The sequence below is a fragment of the Aptenodytes forsteri genome, unplaced genomic scaffold (genome assembly GCF_000699145.1).
Source record: "Aptenodytes forsteri isolate BGI_AS27 unplaced genomic scaffold, ASM69914v1 Scaffold226, whole genome shotgun sequence".
Lineage (NCBI taxonomy): Eukaryota > Metazoa > Chordata > Aves > Sphenisciformes > Spheniscidae > Aptenodytes > Aptenodytes forsteri.
Window position 1 is genome coordinate 1,279,603 of NW_008795249.1, and position 20,805 is coordinate 1,300,407.

The 20,805-nt window shown below is 38.8% G+C and overlaps 1 protein-coding gene across 1 annotated transcript in view; it reads right to left on the bottom strand.

The window, feature by feature from the left end:
* Window positions 1-20,805, bottom strand: part of SH2D4B (SH2 domain containing 4B) — a 73,648-nt gene that overhangs the window by 21,650 nt on the left and 31,193 nt on the right. The window contains exons 5-7 of the mRNA XM_009278810.1: window positions 13,900-14,089; window positions 13,185-13,195; window positions 10,265-10,408 (exon numbers count right to left, since the gene is read on the bottom strand). Coding sequence (XP_009277085.1) covers window positions 10,265-10,408; window positions 13,185-13,195; window positions 13,900-14,089 — 345 coding nt within the window. The remainder of the gene's footprint in view (window positions 1-10,264; window positions 10,409-13,184; window positions 13,196-13,899; window positions 14,090-20,805) is intronic.

Consider the following 20,805-nt stretch of genomic DNA (forward strand, 5'->3'; position numbering starts at 1 on the left):
TCCCTGGAAACATTCCAGGTCAGGCTGGACGGGGCTCTGAGCAACCTGATCTAGTTGAGGATGTCCCTGCCCAGGGCAGGGGGGTTGGACTAGATGGCCTTTAGAGGTCCCTTCCAAACCAAACTATTCTGTGATATTACAGATGCTAGTGTTGGATAGAGAGTTAGGGTACGATCCAGTCGGAGCCAATGCTAATCAGCGTGCTAATCTGCATAGCTCTTTTGGAGTTTTCCTCTTAAAAAGATTCATGAGTTTGTGATTTGACAGTCCCATTCAGCGAAAGGCCAGGAGACAAAGGAAGAACTGACCTTTCTGAAATCCAAGAGGGAAGAAAGGGAGCTGTCATTCCCTTAACTTTTGCAGGGGAAGGACAAATTTATGTTTCCCACACTCCACCTCATTCTGCCTCCATGCCAGTATCTGTGAATCATGGTGAAGTTGCACATACACGTTAGTTGCCTACAGAGTCACAGAAATCTCTTCCCTTTGTTTTTGTATCATCTCCTACTGTTTATCTCCTGCGGTGAAAGCAATTTAAGTGTCACAATCTGCTCCAAACTGGGTGAACTGGAGTTAAGCTAAAACAGCAACATAATTTTGCACAGTCGCATGCTTTTCCCCCCCTGCATGACTACACACCATACCTGCTGATACCCTGTTTGAGAGAGTTGTGTTTGCTTAGCAGGAAAATAGCATTATTTCAAAGCAACTGTCGAACGAATAACTTGTAATCTTTTGCCTTGAGGCTGGATCAATAGGACTGCAGTTTCAATACTTTGCATAGCAAGACAGAAGGACCCGTAAGAAGGCCATCTGCTGGGAAACCAGTAAAGTTTTCTGACCTTGGGTGTGCAGATATTTGCTGTGCTTTAAACAGAAAATACTGCAGATAAAATAATAAATATAACTTAGTCTAGCATAAGCTGAAGAAAATATATGGAAGCCTGTAAAATAGAAAGCATGTTATTGTAAGTGTGCAGGCAAAGGAACAAGAGCTGGCGGCATGGCTGATAAACAGTTAGATATGGACTAACAAGAAGCAGGATATCAGCAATTCATCCAAGACTAACAAGGTTCTACCCAGGACACCTGTGGTATGCTAGAGGGCGTGATCAGGAAACATCCAGATACAGCATTTAAAGATACGCAGTATGAGCTGAATGTCTTGTGCTGGCAGCGACTGACATCTGAGTGCACCTTGCGCGTGGATAAACTAACTAACCAATTAACACATATACAATTGACACTGAAAGGAGAAAGCATGATCCAGCACGTAAGGAACAGACTACAATATATGTAAAAGGGAACCACAGCTCAGATTCAGGCTGCTGGACAGATGAACAAGGCCTTCTGCGTTCGCCTTGGTCACCGTAAACAGTCATAATTTCTTCCAGTCTTAGCATAAACAACCTTTGTAGATGCCAGGGCTTATTACTTGCATCTAACATTCCGTATTTTCTTTAAAATGGGTCAGTTTTAAGTCTCTATATATGATTTCTTCCAAATAACTCATGCTCGTATATCACTTGGTTTTTATAAATGATTCTTCATTTCCAAACACTAACAGCAGAGCTTTCCGTTCAGGAGCACCTCTCCTTTTTGTTTTCTGTAATGTGATAAAGAAAGCCCGACTGAAGGAGCTGCAGTAATAGAGAAATGTACTCACACACAGTCCAGTTCCATAAAGAGACAGAACACAGAACTGTAATGTAAAATTACAGGTAAATACATTAAGCTACCACGATGGCTTACTAAATGAAATCATAATTGCTCACTATGTCATGCTCTAATAGTAGTACATGGAGAAGAAAATCTTGAAGTGTTTTAAATAAAGGGGGCAAGAAATCTTCAGAGTGTAAAGCAATTTGATTTTTAACAGCAAAATATTTTGTCATTAAGAGATTAGTAAATTCACCTGGAAGTAAACTCTATGAAAAAGCTGGTGCGTGTTCTTCACAAATGCAAAGAATTGTCTGGCACAAACTTGAACTTGAAAGGACTCTTTTTTTTTTTTTTTAATCTTTGACTAGCAGTGCTCTGTATGGGCACTGCACCGACCTGTTTGTATCCATGAAACCGTTAACACTTCATCAAACTTGTTTCCCCTTTGTGGTCACGTGCTCTTTATTATCTCTCATTTTTAGTGTCTACAATACCTGTTCAGAAAAATTGCTGCCTTCTGTCTTTAGAACATGCCTAATCTTTAGAATATAGCTTCCAGTTAAAAAGCAGTCAAGAAGGACAATGTACTGTAAAAGAGTAAGAAAGCTCTTTTCACATTAGCAATTAGCCTATTTACATTAATTATTCAATTGCCTCATTCTACAATTTCCCTGCTGTTCTTTCGTGTTTCCTTTCTCCTTGCAGCATGTTACAGCTCACATTACTTCACTTTGATACTTTGCTCCCTTCCAAGGGGAGCCATGTGTCTAAAACATTTACTTTGTTTGCTAATAAACTGTCTGTGTAGACACTTTGGAACTGTAATGGCACTAGAAAAACAATTCCAAAGCCTTCAAAAGAACTGACAGACTGAAACAACCATTATGACCTAAGTGGAATGACTTAGTACATGAAGGATCATCTTATTTCTCAGAAAACAGCAAAACACCTCTCATTTCTTAAGGAAGAAGCTGAGAACTGAATTAGAGCTGATGAAGTATTTGGGGTTTGTCGTATGTTATGGGTCTGACTTGACTTGAGACATCCATAATCAAGTACCAGAATCTACCATAGGATCTAAACGCTTGTGCTGGTCTTGGCTGGGTAGAGTTAATTTTCTTACCAGCAGCTGGTACGGGGCTGTGTTTTGGATTTGGGCTGGGAACAGTGTTGATAACACAGGGATGTTTTTGTTACTGCTGAGCAGTGCTGACACAGGGTCAAGGCCTTTTCTGCTCCTCACCCCACCCCACCAGCGAGCAGGCTGGGGGGGCACAAGAAGCGGGGAGGGGACACGGCCGGGACAGCTGACCCCAACTGACCCAAGGGATATCCCACACCATATGGCGTCACGCTCAGCACAGAAAGCTGGGGGAAGGAGGAGGAAGGGGGGACGTTGGGAGCGATGGCGTTTGTCTTCCCAAGTCACCATTAGGCGTGATGGAGCCCTGCTTTCCTGGGGATGGCTGAGCACCTGCCTGCCCATGGGAAGCAGTGAATGAATGCCTTGTTTTGCTTTGCTTGCCTGCGTGGCTTTTGCTTTTCCTATTAAACTGTCTTGATCTCAGCCCACGAGTTTTCTCACTTTTACCCTTCCGATTCTCTCCCCCATCCCACCGGGGGGGAGTGAGCGAGCGGCTGGGTGGGGCTTGGTTGCCGGCTGGGGTTAAACCACACCACCACTTAACTCCAAATACTGTACTATCTTTGAAAAATACTGTCAGAATGTCCAGTAGATGTTTGATAGGAATTTGTTCTGGAAATATAAAAAATAGTGTTCCATCTCACAGCAGGTAACCAGATGATCATGGCTCTAATAACTATGTGTAAATCCACCCATATAGAGAATATATATAAAACTGCAAGGACAAACTGGTTCGTGTATAGTGCCCCAATAAAACCTGTATGTGTAGGTTATAAACATTACTGCTTTATAATTATTTCAAAGTAAAGTAAAATTACAGTATTATTACTATTTAAAGGCCATGGTGCAAAACCAGAGTGAGCCTATCCTCAGTCCTTCAAATGCTAGACACAGATTTTCCAGCCTGACTTGTCTCATTCAGTGTTTAGCAACCCCTTCATATAATACAACAGAGGGCTGTCATTCATCCTGCGTAACCATTGTGATATGAATATCACTCATCTCTGTGTCTGAATTCAGCAGCGATGAAAAGCACAGGACTAATCAGCCTTGGAAACTAATGTGCTCTGTTTAACCACAGAATAGGGACAACAGGGGTGACAGCAGCGAAAGCCTCCCCGCTCCGGCCGAGCAGTATGCCTCAACCCATTTTCTAATTTAGGGTTATGTGATGAGAGCGTAATTTGGTGTCCAAACTTGTTCCATGTCTGTTCTTCCTGCCAAGATTCCCAGCAAAGGTAACACTAATTCCTAACAACGCTTTTGGAGAAATCCGCACAGATTAGGAATGATGATTAATACTAAATGACTGTGGCATTACTTGTTTTACACAGAGTCAACCAGGTGGCAGCCTGTGTCGACTTGGGCGTATACCTGCAGCCGTCACAAGCCACAAAGTCTACGTATATTCGAACTGCTGATCACAACTGTGTCAGCCCTCTCTGAGAACAGGCTGGCAGGGTAGAAAACAGAGAAGTCTACCTTTTTGATAAAGAGAGTAAGACATAGTCTCTTCTAAATCTACCATCTCGAAAGTCGTCTTTTTTTAATCTTTCCCAGACAATTGTTCAAAATAAATTTTGATATTCTGTAACTCTTTTTTAATCTCACACTTCCCCTTCTTCATTTACTTGCATAAATTAGAGATCCAGAGCTGTCCTGCAACCGTGTGCAAGATAACAGGTACATTGTAACTGACAACTTTTATTTTAGCTGGTTTTATCATTTGAGCCAGGAATTCTCTGATTCCATTCCAGATGTTTCCCCATCACAGGATGTTTTAGGTACCAAGCTTTGCATATAGCTATGTTTTGGATGCGTCTTTCAAGGCCTGTGGAAGACAGTGGAAAAGCTCTCAATGAATTCAGGAGATTTTTAACAAGATCTTGTATCTTTTTCCCAACAAAGTACCCCATCAACAACAATTCTAGAAGGCAAAAAAAATCCCAGACCCCTGGGGCTCAGTTTACTTAAGCAGAGAATCTATCTGTGCGCTTTCTCAAATAGAAGGAAAAGCTAGATTATGATAAAGCAGTGAATTAGAAAATAGATTAATACCAAGAAGGCTGTACTTCTGCTGGATGACAACACTTGCTTTACATCTTCCTAACATGCATTTATTGAGTGATGGGAAGGTTCTTCTTCAAGAGCAGAAGAAAAAACATGCTTTTATGTTCAAAGCAGCAAACTGTATTCACTGTTAGATGTTTTTCAAACTGAACCACTGCCATTTCTGTGGCTCTTAGAAAACATTACAATACAAGCTGTATTTTATAAGATATATTTCCCACAGTTCAGCTATACCACTATGCCCAGTGTTGCCACTGCTGTTCAAGGACTCAAAATTAGTAGACTTTCAGAAATATTAAGTCTTGAATCCTTTACTGAGAGCATCTGATTTGCAGAACCATTGTCACTGTTTAGGTCTGCTAGATTTTCCTCCTGAAAACAAGTTTCTTCCTGAAAACAATATTAGCCATCTGAAATTAAACCTTGATCTATAAACACTTGCAACATGATCCTGTTAAGCTGAAAATTGTCTTCCCTGACAATCAGGGATTACTCATCTTCTGCTTCTCTCAGCATTTTTCAATCCATCCTTCAACTTGCTCTGATCAGCTTCTTCGCAGCTTGCCACTCCCTTAGCCAGTAACTGCGCCGCCACCCTGACTTCCCTTGATAAAATAGTTCTCCGCAATAGGAACCATGCTACTGCAACTCCATTTTAAAGGTACAACCTTTATGGCAACTACCTCATGTTTCCAGATCTGAGATATCAGCCTCTGAACTTTCCTTCAACCTGAAGGCAAGTAGAGATCTGATAGTGCTACAGTGGATGCTTAGCAAACACGCATACAGCCACCTCACAGACAGGCAAGGAATAAATTCCTCATTTTGTCATACTGTATGATACTCACTATACATCTGAGAGATCCCTTTTATATCGTGGATAAATAACATCAACCATCATAAAACGTTGGTCTCAACTAAAGCTGGGGAAATATTTAGAGATGAGCCCCCCTTGCAAACAGCAACACTCCTATGTTCTGAATGGAAAATAACCAAACGCAGAACAGAATATGTGAGAGCGAAAAGTCAAACATCTGAAGTTAAAAAAAATATCAAAAATATCAAAAGTAACAGCTGACAAACCAGTGGGAATGGGAGAAAAAAATGCTGAAACAGTTTTCAAGCAAAAGAGAAAGGCTAAAGGACAAACGAAAGACAGAGCAAACAAATGGAAATATTATCTGTTTCAGCCACCAGCATCCTTTTGTTAAATGCTTACGGGAGGAAGAGGCTTCTAGTTTTGTTGCCATGTGGAATTCTATTCCCAGTGTCTTATGCCTGCAGTAAACTGAAAACTACGGTTTGCTAATGTCTGTGATAGAGTTTGGCAAAACACTTCAACATTCAGGGAAGGCTGGTAACTTTCCCTTCACTTGGCATGGGTCGCACAGAGGCTTGAAAAGAAAATTCCAGTTCAAAGCTAAACTTGGCCAAAACAATGAGCGTGTCTCCCTTTCGAGCCCTTTTGAGAGACAGACCTCCCACCCTGAACACCAAATTACTTCCCCAGCCTCCAAAGTGTACCAGCAACTGAGGTCTTGGCAAAGAATGGCCTGAATTCAGATTCACAAAAAAGTTTCATACATCTTGATACAACAGCAGGATGCCTTGTAAGTTAGATTCATCTGCCCACAATCATCGATTAGCAGGTAAGAAATCAGAATATGATTATTAACTTCCTGGTTATCAAAATGATCAGAATTTACCTTCAACTAAATTTAGACCAATTTCTTAGTTTTCAGAGCCAAAAAATTGAAGGCATAATTCTTTTCACTCAAACCTAAGGCACCTATTAAACAACACAAAAGAAACAGCTGCTTTTTGTACAAAAGATATAGACACCAATTACCTTACATCCCAAGACAGCCTCAGTGACACCTTAATTGCTTGCTCTGATTCTCCCTTATTTTAGCGGTTTGAGAACCGAGCATCATTGCACTGTGGCCACTAAGTGAGCATAAGCCACTTAAAAAAAAGGTTCATTGCTTCCCAATCCAAATGAAGTAAAGATCATCTAATTTTATGGTTTCTGAAAGGATTAAAGATGGTTTTAAGTTATAAATAACATTTTTAAATGGATATTTAAAAATAACATTTTTTTCTTTACAAACTTAAAAAAATCATTCTATATCCAAGGGGTAAATGATCTTGGTTTTGGCAGGGATCTATTACTCAAACTTAGCAAAATAACAGAATTTACATCCAACAGTCAGCTGAACGTTACAGTTTGTATCTTTAACGTTAATTTTTTTAATCAAGGAAACAGTAAAGCCTATTCAAAATGAGCTAAAAACATCTGTTAGTGGAGTTCAGATAACATGATAATTTCAAGATATAAATAGAGATGGATGAAGTTGAAACTGATATTCATTTCAGAAGTAACTTCTTGTGAATAAGGAAGAAATTGCTCAAATTTCAAAAAGACTTTTCTCTACTACAGATTTTACCACTGCACTTCAAATGAAACATTTTGTAGTGATTCTTTAAATGAAGACAAAAGGAAACCTTAAGGTAAATTAAGTATGCCATATGTTACCCTGTTTCACATACCATGAAAATGCCTTAGACAATATAGAACTTAAAACAGAATCCAGATCAGTTTGATGACTTAACGTGGGAAATATGCCAAATACATGAGGGTAAAGACATTTTTGCGTTTTTATTTGGGCTTCGTTATTTTAGCCAAACACATCTGTCTCAAACCTTCATCTCTGCATAATTAGAAAATATCATATGTCCATAGTACAATTTGAAGACAGTGAATTGGCTAATGCTTAACTTCAGCTAAAAAGCTGAACCACCTGACAGTCAAAGCAGGTAAGCAAAGGTCTATTGACCTCAGCAAAAACCTGTAATTCTGTAACAGACTAACATCTATTTTTTCAGTCCTGCTGTAATAGATCTCTGTAGTGCACTGCATTCAAAAAGCCCTTAACATGAGACAGAATATTATACTCCCATTTTATGGTCCAAAACTGGGAAATAAGAAAATACAGAAATTGTTCAGGGATGTGAAGGACCTGATTATACCGGCTTCGATAGATGCTTGAGGTTTTAAGAACCTGTCATCATAACACTAGACAACATTAAATACTAGGCAGCAGTCCTTTCCGCAGAAACATCCACCTATCCAAATGATGATTCTATTATTGCCCCGTTGGCCCAAGCGGTTAGCCGTAATTCTAGGCTTTGCAGAATGGCTTTCATTTGTATCGCCAGTGTCTTATACAAGTCAGATATATTCTGCTGTATTTTTGTTCATACACAAAAACCAAATATAATGTCCTGGTTTGCTGAATACGATACAAAACAACAACACACAGAAGATCCTAAATAGGCCTATACAATAGAAGTCACAATCTTTATTTTAAGAAGAAGTAAATAAAGAATAGAAACAAGATTTTTGGCTGGATCAAAAGTTTTGTGGTTGCCTTCCCTTCCCTACCTCCCCCCGCCCCCAAATCGGAGGCCAATTCAGTGAAGAAGGTTTTTTTTCTGGAAAAAAGTTGAAGTATGTCAATAGTCTCTAATATTTTGCTCTGGGTTTTTTGTTTGTTTGTTTTTCCTTAAAGTTTGTCTACATTACAAAAGGTAACATAGACGCTACATAACACTACAAACCATTGACTACTGCGTCTGTAACAACCTGATGTTTGGCTTCCACCACTCCAGAAGAGTTACAAGGCCCCTGAGTTGTTCACTAAGGATTACGATGAATCTGAGCAGAGCCGCAGAAGCTAAAACAGCTAACCCAGCAAACAGGTACCAAAGCAGCATCCATATGGATCTCTGCAAAGAAAACCACTGAGCTTTGTGCTGGGGATCTTAGTTATCTTTGTCAGGCTCCTTGAGTGGGAGGAGGACAAACGAGGTACTTCGCTCACTTTTAGAAATGTCATTGGACTGTCACAGTTTCTTAAGATATGAACGGCACGATCTGAGAAACTCAAGAAAGATCATGAATTCCTCAGTTCTTGCAGTGATTAACAGACTAATCCAAAAGCCACTGAAGGTAGTAGAAAGACTGCACAGGCATTAGTTCAAGCCCAGATGCCTTCTTAACTTAAGGCGTGAATGACGTTCATAACTACTCATGTCAATTTATGTGGATGCGAACTTCCCACAAGCAGGGAAAACATTTACCATTGGAGCACACAGAAAGATCATGGTTGAAAATACTTTTGAAAAATGTCCACAGATGACATTTTAATCAATTTCTCTCAGAAAGAAACCACACCAAATGTCTTTTGTAAGAAAACAAAAAACCCTGTCTGCATCATTGTTCATAAGAAATGGAAGTATGTAGCATTTACAAGCTATTAATGACTGACTTCAGTGTCTTTGACTAATTAAGCCAAAGAAAATAGCAGCTTCCTGATGTCTTTTAACATTTAAGGATTTGTGTATCATAAAAAGAAATCTGAAATATATGAAACGCTAAACTTGCTCAGAAATCTTCCTTGCCTGGTTCAGTTTAGAACGCCCACACATCTTCGTCTTATGCTTAGAGAATCATGAAGGTAGGATCAGGGTCAGCTTAGTGCTTTGAACAAAGAAATATCAGACTCACCAAAAGCAGCAATGAAAAAATATTGAGATTTAACTTTAAAGTCTTCCCAGTCTCTCAATTATGTCAGCTATTAAGCCAGAATTCTTTCTTTCATTGCTAATTCAATATAAAGATCATTGCTAATACCTATGAAAATAAGATGTCTGACCTTGAATTTGATATCAAAGATTCAGCTGCATAGCAAATGCTATACAGAGCAAAAGCCTCAGAGATGCTAGGAACTCCAGCAGATATGACAGCAAATTACGGATCTGAACAGGAATCGTTTTTCCCGTTTCATGAAAACTGCCTAAAATCATACACTCCCAAGTCTTTTTGAGAAAAATCAAGATCTTTCAATAATTTTGGTTTGCAAAAGAAAGTGAGAAAGAAAAAATGCTACTCCAGTTTAGAAAGTACAACAGGGATTAAACAGGTATGAGTTCAAGTCCTTCTTGCAAATCAGGTAAAGCAAAAATTTGAATGTCAGTCATCCACCTACCGTATCACTACGGTATTTGCCAGTTTATTTTGGAGTCCTCCTCACCCTATCTTGGTCTCATTTCTCCTGCTTGCCTTGCTATTTTACAGCAAGTGTATTTTGGCCAAAATATTCCTGAAAAAAACTTTGGTGATATGAGTCACAAATTAGTCTACTTAATCAGAAAAAAGAAACCCATGTGCTAATAATAGGAATGATGCAAACATCTTGTTTTAACAGGCAGTAGGTTTCACAATGTCAGTAGACGTTCCTTTTTGTGGTGAAAGCTGGCAAGATTTATTTCCTCAGCGTATGCTTACAGCTCTATTATATAAGAAATGAAGGATCAGTGTATTACCATGAAACCATTGAGCGATCCTGTTGGTGTTCCTCTCAAACCCAGCACGTCGAGGGATCTGCTCTTCTTTGAACCAGCGAATGATGACATCTCGGGAAAAGGGTCTAGAAGGACGCTCCCAGATGTTACTGCATTGAAAGGCAAGTAATTACAGAAAAGAGTCATACAGAGAATTAGCAGTGTATGAAAGCAAGGGAGAATATAAATATTAATCTCTTTTTTAACATATTTACAAAACATACAGCTACGAAATGGTCAGTATAACTGCTGTTCAGTATAGCTCACTGAACAATTTTAACCTTTTTTAGATTTGTTAAAATTATTTTGAGTTTTTATGGAAACCAGAATATTTTGATTTTACATTTGCAATGGAACCCTAAACATTTTCTTAAGCACAGAACTTAAATTGAAAAAGAATTTACCACAAAAGATGCAAGGGACACTTCAGTCAGCTTTCCTTTTCCACCTCATTTTTATTCCAATGTAGATATTGACAAGCAAAGTTTATTTTTTTGCTTAGAGTATACTCCTTTTCACCGGCAAGAAATTCTAAATCAGAATCAGCTATAATAGGTTGTGTATCCAAACCATTGAGCATGATAGAGGGAATGTTTTGTTTAAACTCTTATATTCCCTTTGCATTCTCTAATTGCCAGCCTCCCTTACTGTTTCTACTACTTTCTATGCATTTTAGATTACATTAGCTAGTAGGAGGCAAATCAGGTAAAATACGTGGAAAATCCATCCAGCTACCCCAAATAAGGACTAAGGTGTATTATATCAAAGCATGACTGCATTCCAATTAAGCATACAATCTCATTTGCCTTGATAACAGTAGTAAAAGGGAGGGTTTACGATGGATTTCTGTATAGTTTGAAATCCCATGGGTTTCTGGGTGCTCAAACGGTTAGCACAAATTACCACATCTTCATTACTGTTGTTCTTCAGATAAATAGGATGAAGGCTAGGGTGGGTAGGTCTACTTGTGCTATAATTTCACTTTCATTTGGCGAGACGTACACTTCACAGTGCCCGGTACAGTAGCTGGCTACTGGTTTTCCTATTCCACCTGCTATGGAGCTGCCAGTTAGTTGCGTGTTTCTAATACTTCTGGCTTTCCTATTCCACCTGCCATGGAGCTGCCAGTTAGTTGCGTGTTTCTAGACAATGTAACGGAGAACTATTACTAAGATTAGAACGCCAGCTCAGAAGTCACCAAACAGCATTAAACTAATTTGCGAGATAATCAAGAACCCTCAAAACTAATCAAGGTTCTGCAATTCGTGACAGCAAGGTGCTCTTTAGAAAGGAATAAAAGCAAACAGATAGATGCTGTCTGCTTGATGATATGCAACTGAGTCCTCCTTTCAGCTTGTCTTACTATTACTAAAACTAGCGGTTGATTCTGTTGATATCAAGTGATGAAGCCGGCAGTGACTGCAATAGCTATTGCTAAATTACACAAACGTGTGAGTAGATCTGACCAATATTCATCATAAAATTTGAAGATACAACCATGAGTGACGGGAGAAAATGAGAATTCAGTTATAGACACACATTAAAAAAAAACAAACTACATGTGTTTCTTATTTCTGTTTTCGAATATTTTCTATAAAGAAACAAGAAACCCTTCGAATTCCAAGGCTCTACAGTCCACCGTTCTTGTTTCTTAACTCATTTCTCTCTAATTCAGTTTAGTTTTGAAAAACTTGTCAAATCCATAACTTTTTCTGCCCTGGGCCAAATCTCAAAATTACTCTGTCAGTTTCTGCACAGCTTGTCCAGCGGGGGCAGGAGGAAAGAAATACAACCCCAAAAGTAAAAATTAAAAAACCACAGGCGGCAAAAGGATAAAAGGGAGTAAGCGGGCCAAAGAGTTTCACTGGGAAGAGAACACTCAGCAAAGAAAGACAGTAGGAAAAAAAAACGAATGGAAGCTTTCTAAACTACACAGAAATTGTAAGAAAGAGGTATCTCAAGTAAAAATAAAAGAATACCATTTTCATGTGACTTTTTAAAAGAAAAGGTAAGGCAAGGTAAAAACTAGAGGAGCTATGCTTCGTGCTGAAAATCTTAGAGACGTAACACTGAACCCACATTCCCTTGAGGCAGAAAATCTGTCTCACGCTAGTGGTAAAGAACAACATACTGTGCACCTCCTCCTCGACCTCCCAGACCACCAGCAAAGTAAAATTTTAGATACGCATCTGCTCCTGCTTTACCATACCAGTGCTAGGTGTGAGAAGTTGAATTATATACTTTTATGTATATTCACTATTAAAGCACATGTTTAAAGCAACAAAAGGCAACAAAAAGGAGCCTTAAGAGATAAGAAAAATAAATACTGCCTGTTTTTTGAAGTATAGGCATAGCTTAGAAACAGATAAATAGTATTGAACATGAGCTGGATAATGATCAGAATATTTTTCAGCTTTTTTTCAGGCCCTTTTTGAAAAGGATCACATCTAGCACCATTAAATTCTATAGTAAATAACCTCACCTCAGAAGCTCAGAACTTCAGGTCAAAGTTATAGACCGTCTTTTTCAAAATCTGCATCTTTTACTAGTGTTTTTTTCACTTCAGTTTGAAGAAAACTTTAAGTAGTTTGGAAAAATAACGAGAGAACTCCTTTGAAAAGTTGATTTGATGGTAACTTTAAAGATCCTGCTCTCTCTGAAAATAAAATTCTGATTCCTCCTCAAACTGGGAGTTTTGGCTGCTGTTACCGGAGAGTTTCTGTCTCTCAACACAGTACAGCAAAGAACGTGTCAAAGCAGAACACATTTCCAAACAAAGAGGGACTGATTCTCTCTGGTGCTACACTGACTGGTAAAGAAGAACAATGTCATGGGGCTCTTTCTTTTCTGAGCTTGGATATTGGTTGTTGGGGTTTTTTCTTTTTTTTTTGGGGGTCGTCATGGGGCTCTTTCCTTTCTGAGCTTGCATATTGGTTGTTGGGATTATTATTTTGTTTTAGCATTTAATGCTACCATCCTGCCAGTGCTCATGTTGCCTTTATCATCACACGAAGCCAAATTAATGGTATAAGAAATAACCAGGAAAAGAGTAGAGTGACTAGTCAACTTTCTAGCACCCATCTGCCAGTTTGGATTCTTTTCCTGTTCTGCAATTCATGGCACTCCCTAAATAGTCAGATGAAAGATTAATAAACACCAAAGACACTTGATTTTGCCTGAAAAAAACCCTTAAAACCCCTGAAACTTAGGATTATGACAGCTCTCTGTAAAATGTTTCAGAGAGCTGTTAAGCAGCAGGCAGTTTTAGGCTTGAGGCTTAAGACTTGCCTAAGAATTTGTCCATTTGACTTCTCCATATCACAGCCTTGCATACTAATCTAATACCAACTTTTGAAGGACCCATCTCTCTCCGTGTGAACTCCAAGAAATCTGTCTAAAAGATAAATGGCATTTAGTTTACATTAGGTATTCAATCTGTTTTCATTTTTCTTTAAACTTTCTTTTTCTGCTCATGGTGAAAGAGCAAGACTCTGAGAATTTCCAGCAACTGAAGAAGAGCTTGTTGAAATAGTGGGGATTGGAGAGGGAGCAATTCAACAGAAAACTATTTCCAAGTCACTCCTGTACAAACCAACCTGGATGCTGCAGAGAGAGACAGCAAAGGACTTCCACTATCGTCGTTCAGTTTTATCTCCTGAACGTTATTCAGACTTGTCCCCTGGAACAAATTACTCAGGCCAGCCACTCTTCCCTTCTGGATGGCACGCAAGGATTGTCGTCGGTATTCATCCCGGGCCCTGCGTGCTTTGTGGCTCCTTTCCTCATCTGCAGCTTTGGAGCGGCGCACTGGGTGGGATGAATGTGAAGGATGGGGAGGAGAGACTTTAGAAATACAAACAGCCATTTACCCCTTTCCTTATACAACAACTTACTATCTTTATTCTTTATATGACCTGATTTTAAGAACGTATAAATTACAATGCACTACCAAAGAGATGGCTAACTGGATGACTTCCCTGGTGCTTCAAATACAGGCCTACCACTAGATGAAGCATGCCAGGCTTGAGCTATCAATGAACTGATCACCGGCAATAACTGAGCCTCTACATACTGCGATTACATCTGGCACTTGCTTTGACTGTAATAAGAGAAATTCTACTTCAGGACATCTTTTCCACTGGCAGTGCACCAAGTTTTATGTTTCAAGAGAGAATGTTAACTACTGCTTAAAATTAAGTCTGCGTTTAACAGAATTCTTTGCAACTATGCACATAACTAGAACTGCAGGAGCTACTCCCAAAACTGACAATTATAAAAACTAACATGTAGGTCACACTTTTTGTTGTTAACGTTGCTTTCTTTCTGAAAGGCATATGCTATCTTTGTTACAGTACTTAAAGTCACAGGAGTCTCCATCTTGAAAATTGCAGTCTAAAAATGGTTTCAGTAACAATGGAGAAATTAATAGCCATTGGAAAGAGCATGCTGATGCTACAGATGGGGTTGTCTCACACTTGAGTCTCTGCAATTGCATATAAAGAACCACAATCTGTACTGGAAGATTTAATACACACCTATCAATGGCACTGACCAGGGAGTTACCTATTTCCATAACCTGAAATGAGACCGCTGCTCTGGCCATTGCAGGTCAGGCATCTTTCACTAAAGCTTCTTCATTTTAAAACTAATGTACTAACAATCCTGTCTTCAAAATGATATAACTTAAATGCACCAAGAATTGTACTGCAAATATTCGTCATCTATCAGCTCTTTTCTGGTGCCTCAAGCCCCATTTTGATGATTTTTTTTGAGACACAAATAACTTCAGGCAGGCAAATTATTCCAGTGCAAAACAAACCTTTAACATCCAGTGAAGCAAATATTAAAGAAGCAAGCTATTGCCTCCAGTAGCAATTATCAATCCCGCCATGACTATCTTGGCTTAGATCATACCCAATTCATAAAGTGCACACACTATTTCTTACTCTACGGTGATTGTACCTGTGACTAGGAATGCATGATATAATACCAGACAGCTGCATTTCATTAGGTTGTTTGCATGCCTCTGGTTTACACTCCTGATTTAAAGCAAGCAGAAGTATAAATGGATTTGTCCAAATTATGAAAGGTTTAATGGAATCAAGAAATAAAAGCGCGCAAAGCAAAATGAAACTAAATAAAACCCTCTGGGCAAATGAGGGAAAGACAAAAGACCTTTAAGCTTAGTGCTATATAATATTATCATAGGTAGAAAGATATACAGGGCTAAAAGCTCATGAAGATAGCGTAATAAAGAAGTCATAGATGCTTCATATGGATACAACCGGCAGGATTTCAGTTTCATTTAACTACATGCCCTGTAGTTCTAGCTAAACGCAGTAACAAACAACTGTACAGCACAGAAAATATGAGTAACAGGTTTCACTATTTATCTTACAGGTAATTTTTAAGGGCAGATAACGTCATCTAAATATACTACTTCAATGGGTCAAGTATATTAGTTACAAAATTTCTGTGATTTATCCTTTGTAAAGCCACTCAGTAATGGCTGCTTTAAATGTGGACTTTGTGTTTGCAACAACACGAGAGACAGCAAGGAAGATGAGTGCAATGCAGCTTGGCGAGACATTTAGAAACCAGCCATTGTTTATCACAATCACAGTATACAGATCGAGGGCAGACTGCCTGGAGCTTTCTGGGATTCTTTTCTACTGAGGTACAGGCTGCCTGCTAATGAAAAAAGCAAGGTATCTTCATGCCCCACTTTCCTCAGCAATAGGTACTCTTTTCAACAGACATTCCTCCCGTATTTTTGCTAGCTAATAAATCGATACCATCAGAAGCCAGTGACCTGGACCACATTTTCCCAACCCGTATCAAATTTTAATATTTCTTATCACAAAACAATGGGGACAGGTAGCATAGTTTGCCACTGTCAAATATTAACATTCAGAAAGCTTTTTGAAATTATGTATGACATGCAGCCTTCTCTATCCATCCATATATATATGTATCTGTGTTTACATATATGTACATACCCATACACCTGTATATGTGTCTGTATATATGTCGGGATAGGGAAAGCTGCATGCCATAGATATCTAAGTGCATGCATATAGATTTTTTATATATATACATACATAGGCATCTCTTTCATGTTATGAAGAATTTTTATTGACATTTCCCAACTGAGGTATCTGAAGAATTGTATCATTGACCATAAGGACACATAGGGTCTCTTAATCCTTTTTTTTTTTCATTACTGGGGTCCTGATTTTCTCCCTATCCCATTCCTTATAGTTATTCCCAGAAACCTCTCTCTCTTTCCTCACATTCCTCTATCTTTAGGAATTGTCTAGTACAGCTCCTACTTTGGATCTGTGTTGCTCTGTTATCCCAAGTTTCTTTTAAAACTCTCTGACTGGTCAAGGGACTTTATGTCGGGTAAATAATCAAAGTCACTGGCATCAATAACTGGTTTTGGTGACTGGAAAGAGTAGTGTGGATAAAGATTTATCCAGCCGTTGCGGTCAGGAATCTACAAAAAGTTTTCCATTACACTCCAGACAAGATGATGTGTGTCACACGAACCGTCCTCCCTTACCGATACCTCCAACAAATTTCTCTATCTTGAGAAAGTCGCTCAAAGTCTGAAGGTAAATCTGGACAAGAATTTAATTAATATTCATCTTTCTCTCTGACTCTGAACCATCTCACTAGAAATAAGAACTTTATATCTGGATCAAGTGTAGCACAAATACTCTAAGATCGAAGAAGCCACAAATTCTGCATTACTTGTATTTCAGGACACATCATAGCCTTTCTCACAATAAGAAAGCAAAAGTAGTCAGGACTTCTAGTACTATCTTGAGTAAGAACAGATGCCTTTTCTTGACTGGCTGTCCTTTTACAGTAAACATACTTCTGGCATGACCCCTGTGAGAAGCATTAAATTCAATAGTCAATATTTTCAGTAGGGAGACTAGAGATCTGAATGACATCTTCCATCCTTAAAATCTCTGAATCATCACCATAGGTCCATATATCTAGCATCAAGAATTGCTACAAATAATTTATATTTTCTTCATCTTCCTTTTATATTACGGAATAACGTCAGGACTGACAAGACTGGGAAATGAGGAATTTGATTGAATTGTCAAGCTCACAGGAAATCTACAGTTCAGCCAGTTCCCATAAGTCCATCTCCACTACTAGTTTTCTCTTCAGGTGTTGGTGATACCAACAACAGGTACATCCTCCTTCAGCGCTCATAAAACTAAGCACACTTCTGCCCTGAGGGCACCGAAACCTGTGTAGAAATGCCTGAGCTGTTTATATAGGTTAGGTGCCAATATGATTGTAGCTGCAGTAGAGCAGGCCAAAAATGGGTTACCAAACCCTCCTGGAAAACTGGTACAAATATCCAGACTGAGGTCTGTGCTGCCATGATTATAAAATTACCATTACTAGAAATAAATAGTTTAAAGCCAGCTTGGCCATGTCTGCATGACCTGCAGTGAGAACATACTCTAACAACAAAGAGGAAACCACAAAGCTTGCGTATGCAATAGCTCTTATGATCCTATAGGTCTTAATGTGAGTTTGCCTTGTTTACCTTGAACAGTTTACAAGAATCTACTATTCCTCTATGCTAACCCAAGTTGTCTTTTGAGTGAAAATACAAGCTTGCCTTTTATATTTTCACTTAGGATTGGGAAATCCCTATTAGCAGTCCTGGCAAAGTTCTAATACCAAATCTTTTGATACAGAAGAGGATTAATTCATGCTGTGCTGCAGCTGGACGTGATCACATCATTTGTGAAAGACTAGGAAGTCTCCATTTTGTATAATCTATTTTATGCTTTTGAAGAGCTGTGAGTTACAGTCAGAGCTATGTGAAAGCAGAAAAAAACCATGTGCCATGAATACGCATCCTCATTTTTAAATTATTTTGTTTCAGCTTTACCCTTGTTAATAATTCTTGGAAGCTTGTTTATGAGCAATTCAAAATGCCTACTTAATAGATAAAATTAAATCTTCAGATTTTCTGAGTGCACATACAAATCACACGGTGTTTTTCCGTTTCCTAATTGGAAAATAACTTCCCACAAATACTCTGCAATATGGCTCCAGTTCAACAATCTTCTTATCTGAAAGCATGGGAATAATCGCATCCCTATTCAACAACGCACTCTGAGACCTATTGAAGTTCAGTGAGCACATACTTAAGGTTGAGCACTTGCTTAGTTAATGCATAGCTGAACTGGGGACTACTCACTTTAAAATTCAGTATTTTATCAAATGCTCCTGCCAGTAAACTCACTCACTCAAATTTCTGTGGAAGATAAGTACCAAACTAACATAAATTCCTTTAAAATTCAGACAAAAATAAATTCATAGACATAGTTTGTAGAAGAACATAAAAATATAACAATATAAAAGAAGCTATAATGAGTCAGCCTGGTATCCTACTTCCAACAGAGACCAAAAGTGAGTGCTTAGGGAAAGGCATAAGAATAGATCAAGTCACTCAACTCCGTTTACATTTTTACTTGAATAATTTTTGTCTGGAGAGGAGTACAGCTGGTCAGATGGTATCTGAGCACTTCATTGCTTGATGCGGTTTGCAGGGGTTTGTAAGTGTACTAACAGAACGTCTTTTGCAATATTCAATCAGATGAATATTTATGCTACAGTTTTTCCTATTATCTTTTGCAGATTCCTTTTCTGCTCTCACAGAAAGAGGTCCCACTTAGACTGTGATACAGGGTATTGTTTATTGAATACTCTAGAAACCTACAAAATGGAACAGCCTGTAGAAAGGTCCAAAACTAATCAGAACATATACACTCCTCTGTCCAAGCTTAGCCTTAGTTCTCACTTCCCAGTTTCAAAGAATAAGAGCTTTGATCAGTGGACTCTTTGAATCAGTCTTTTCCACTATTCATCTTCTCATTTCCCAACCAATATACTTGTTCCACATATTAACTCACAACTGCCCTCTAAAGTACCCCAACATATATCCATTATAGGAAATCAAAGTGTGTAATTGCTCTTACAACATCATTTTTTTCCTTTTAGTACCGATTTCTCGAGTTATTCTACATTTGTCATTTAGTATATTAAAAAGCACTAAAATTACGTATTTCAATTAACACAGCGGTTCTATGGGCTTTTATTGTTATTTGGCACAATCAGGCAAACAGCAGAAGCAAACTGAACCAAACAACAGAAACTAATATTAGCAACACTGTGCTTATTGCCTTGGCAATAAAGAGCTGAGGGAGAGGAGAGATGAATCCTCATCACATTCTCAATTCCATCTACTAAATAAATTAGTAGCGTCATCAATATCGTTGCTACATTTGGTCTCCACAATAGCTGCTCTAGCACTGCTGTTCCCCTTCAGTACTGACCCCCCAGCACTGTTGAATAGGAAGGGCTGACTTCAAGGAGGTAAGACACAAAGGAGCCTGGCCTTGTTCCTAATGGGCAATATGGTTTTCATTGCAGGTGTGTAGAGACAAAAGATGTTAATATCACATCTGCTTGTAATTCTTTTATGCATTCATGCATTTATTTATTGCTTATAAAAGATGAAAAGTGGATAGCTTTGCCTAACTTGACTAAATTTCCTCTCGGTGTCCCGAAGGAATATTTGAAGACAAAATGAAAGGATTACCATAAAAAGGAAAAAAAAAAAAATCTGGAACTGAAATAAAAAGTGAAAAATCTGGCGAACCTGAGGTACTAGCTCATTCCATAGCAATTTCAGATGTTCCCGCTTCAAAATATTTGTTATTGCCTGTCTGCTGGAGGTTCTGGCTTCTGCAGCAAAGTTAAGGAAATGGAAGATGTTAACATTCCTCAGGAAGCTCAATGCAAAGTCTGATGCCATAATCTAAACCAGCCAGGAACTGGTTTCAGATAAGGCACTAAACACTGCATCTTCATATCTTAAGTTGTCACACCCATTTGCTAATGGAGCCCAGTTCTAAGCCCTCAAACCAACTGGGATAAATTGAGACACTGAGATAAGCATAATAGGATAAATAAGGATGTGATACACTCTAGTCATTAGTCTGCAGTTAGTTTAATGCTAAATCAATTACTGATAACAGCATAAACTCTGGCAGCACAGAATTTATAGCAGGCTGCAAAACCCAATTGTGGTGCCGCCAGCTAGAAGGTGCTGGGCTTTTGTTTTGCCACGGCAGCACTATTATTGGTGACCAGGCTAGATAGCTTGAAATTACGTGAGCTGCAGTCGGTCATAGAATCATAGAATCATAGAATCATTGAGGTTGGAAAAGACCTCTAAGATCATCGAGTCCAACCATCAACCCAACCCCCTTCGAACCTAGTTTAAAGCCCTCTCACCCTTTTGACCACAAGCAGACGGGTCTATAGGTATTGAGGCACACGGACTGAGGGTGATAGAATTCCTTCAGAGCATACAGAATACTCCAAAGGTTACACAAGAAAAAATACTGGTGGTAGATTATATCCACCAGCACATGATGCAGTCAAAAGTCTTTTGACAGACCAGGAATGCTGTTACA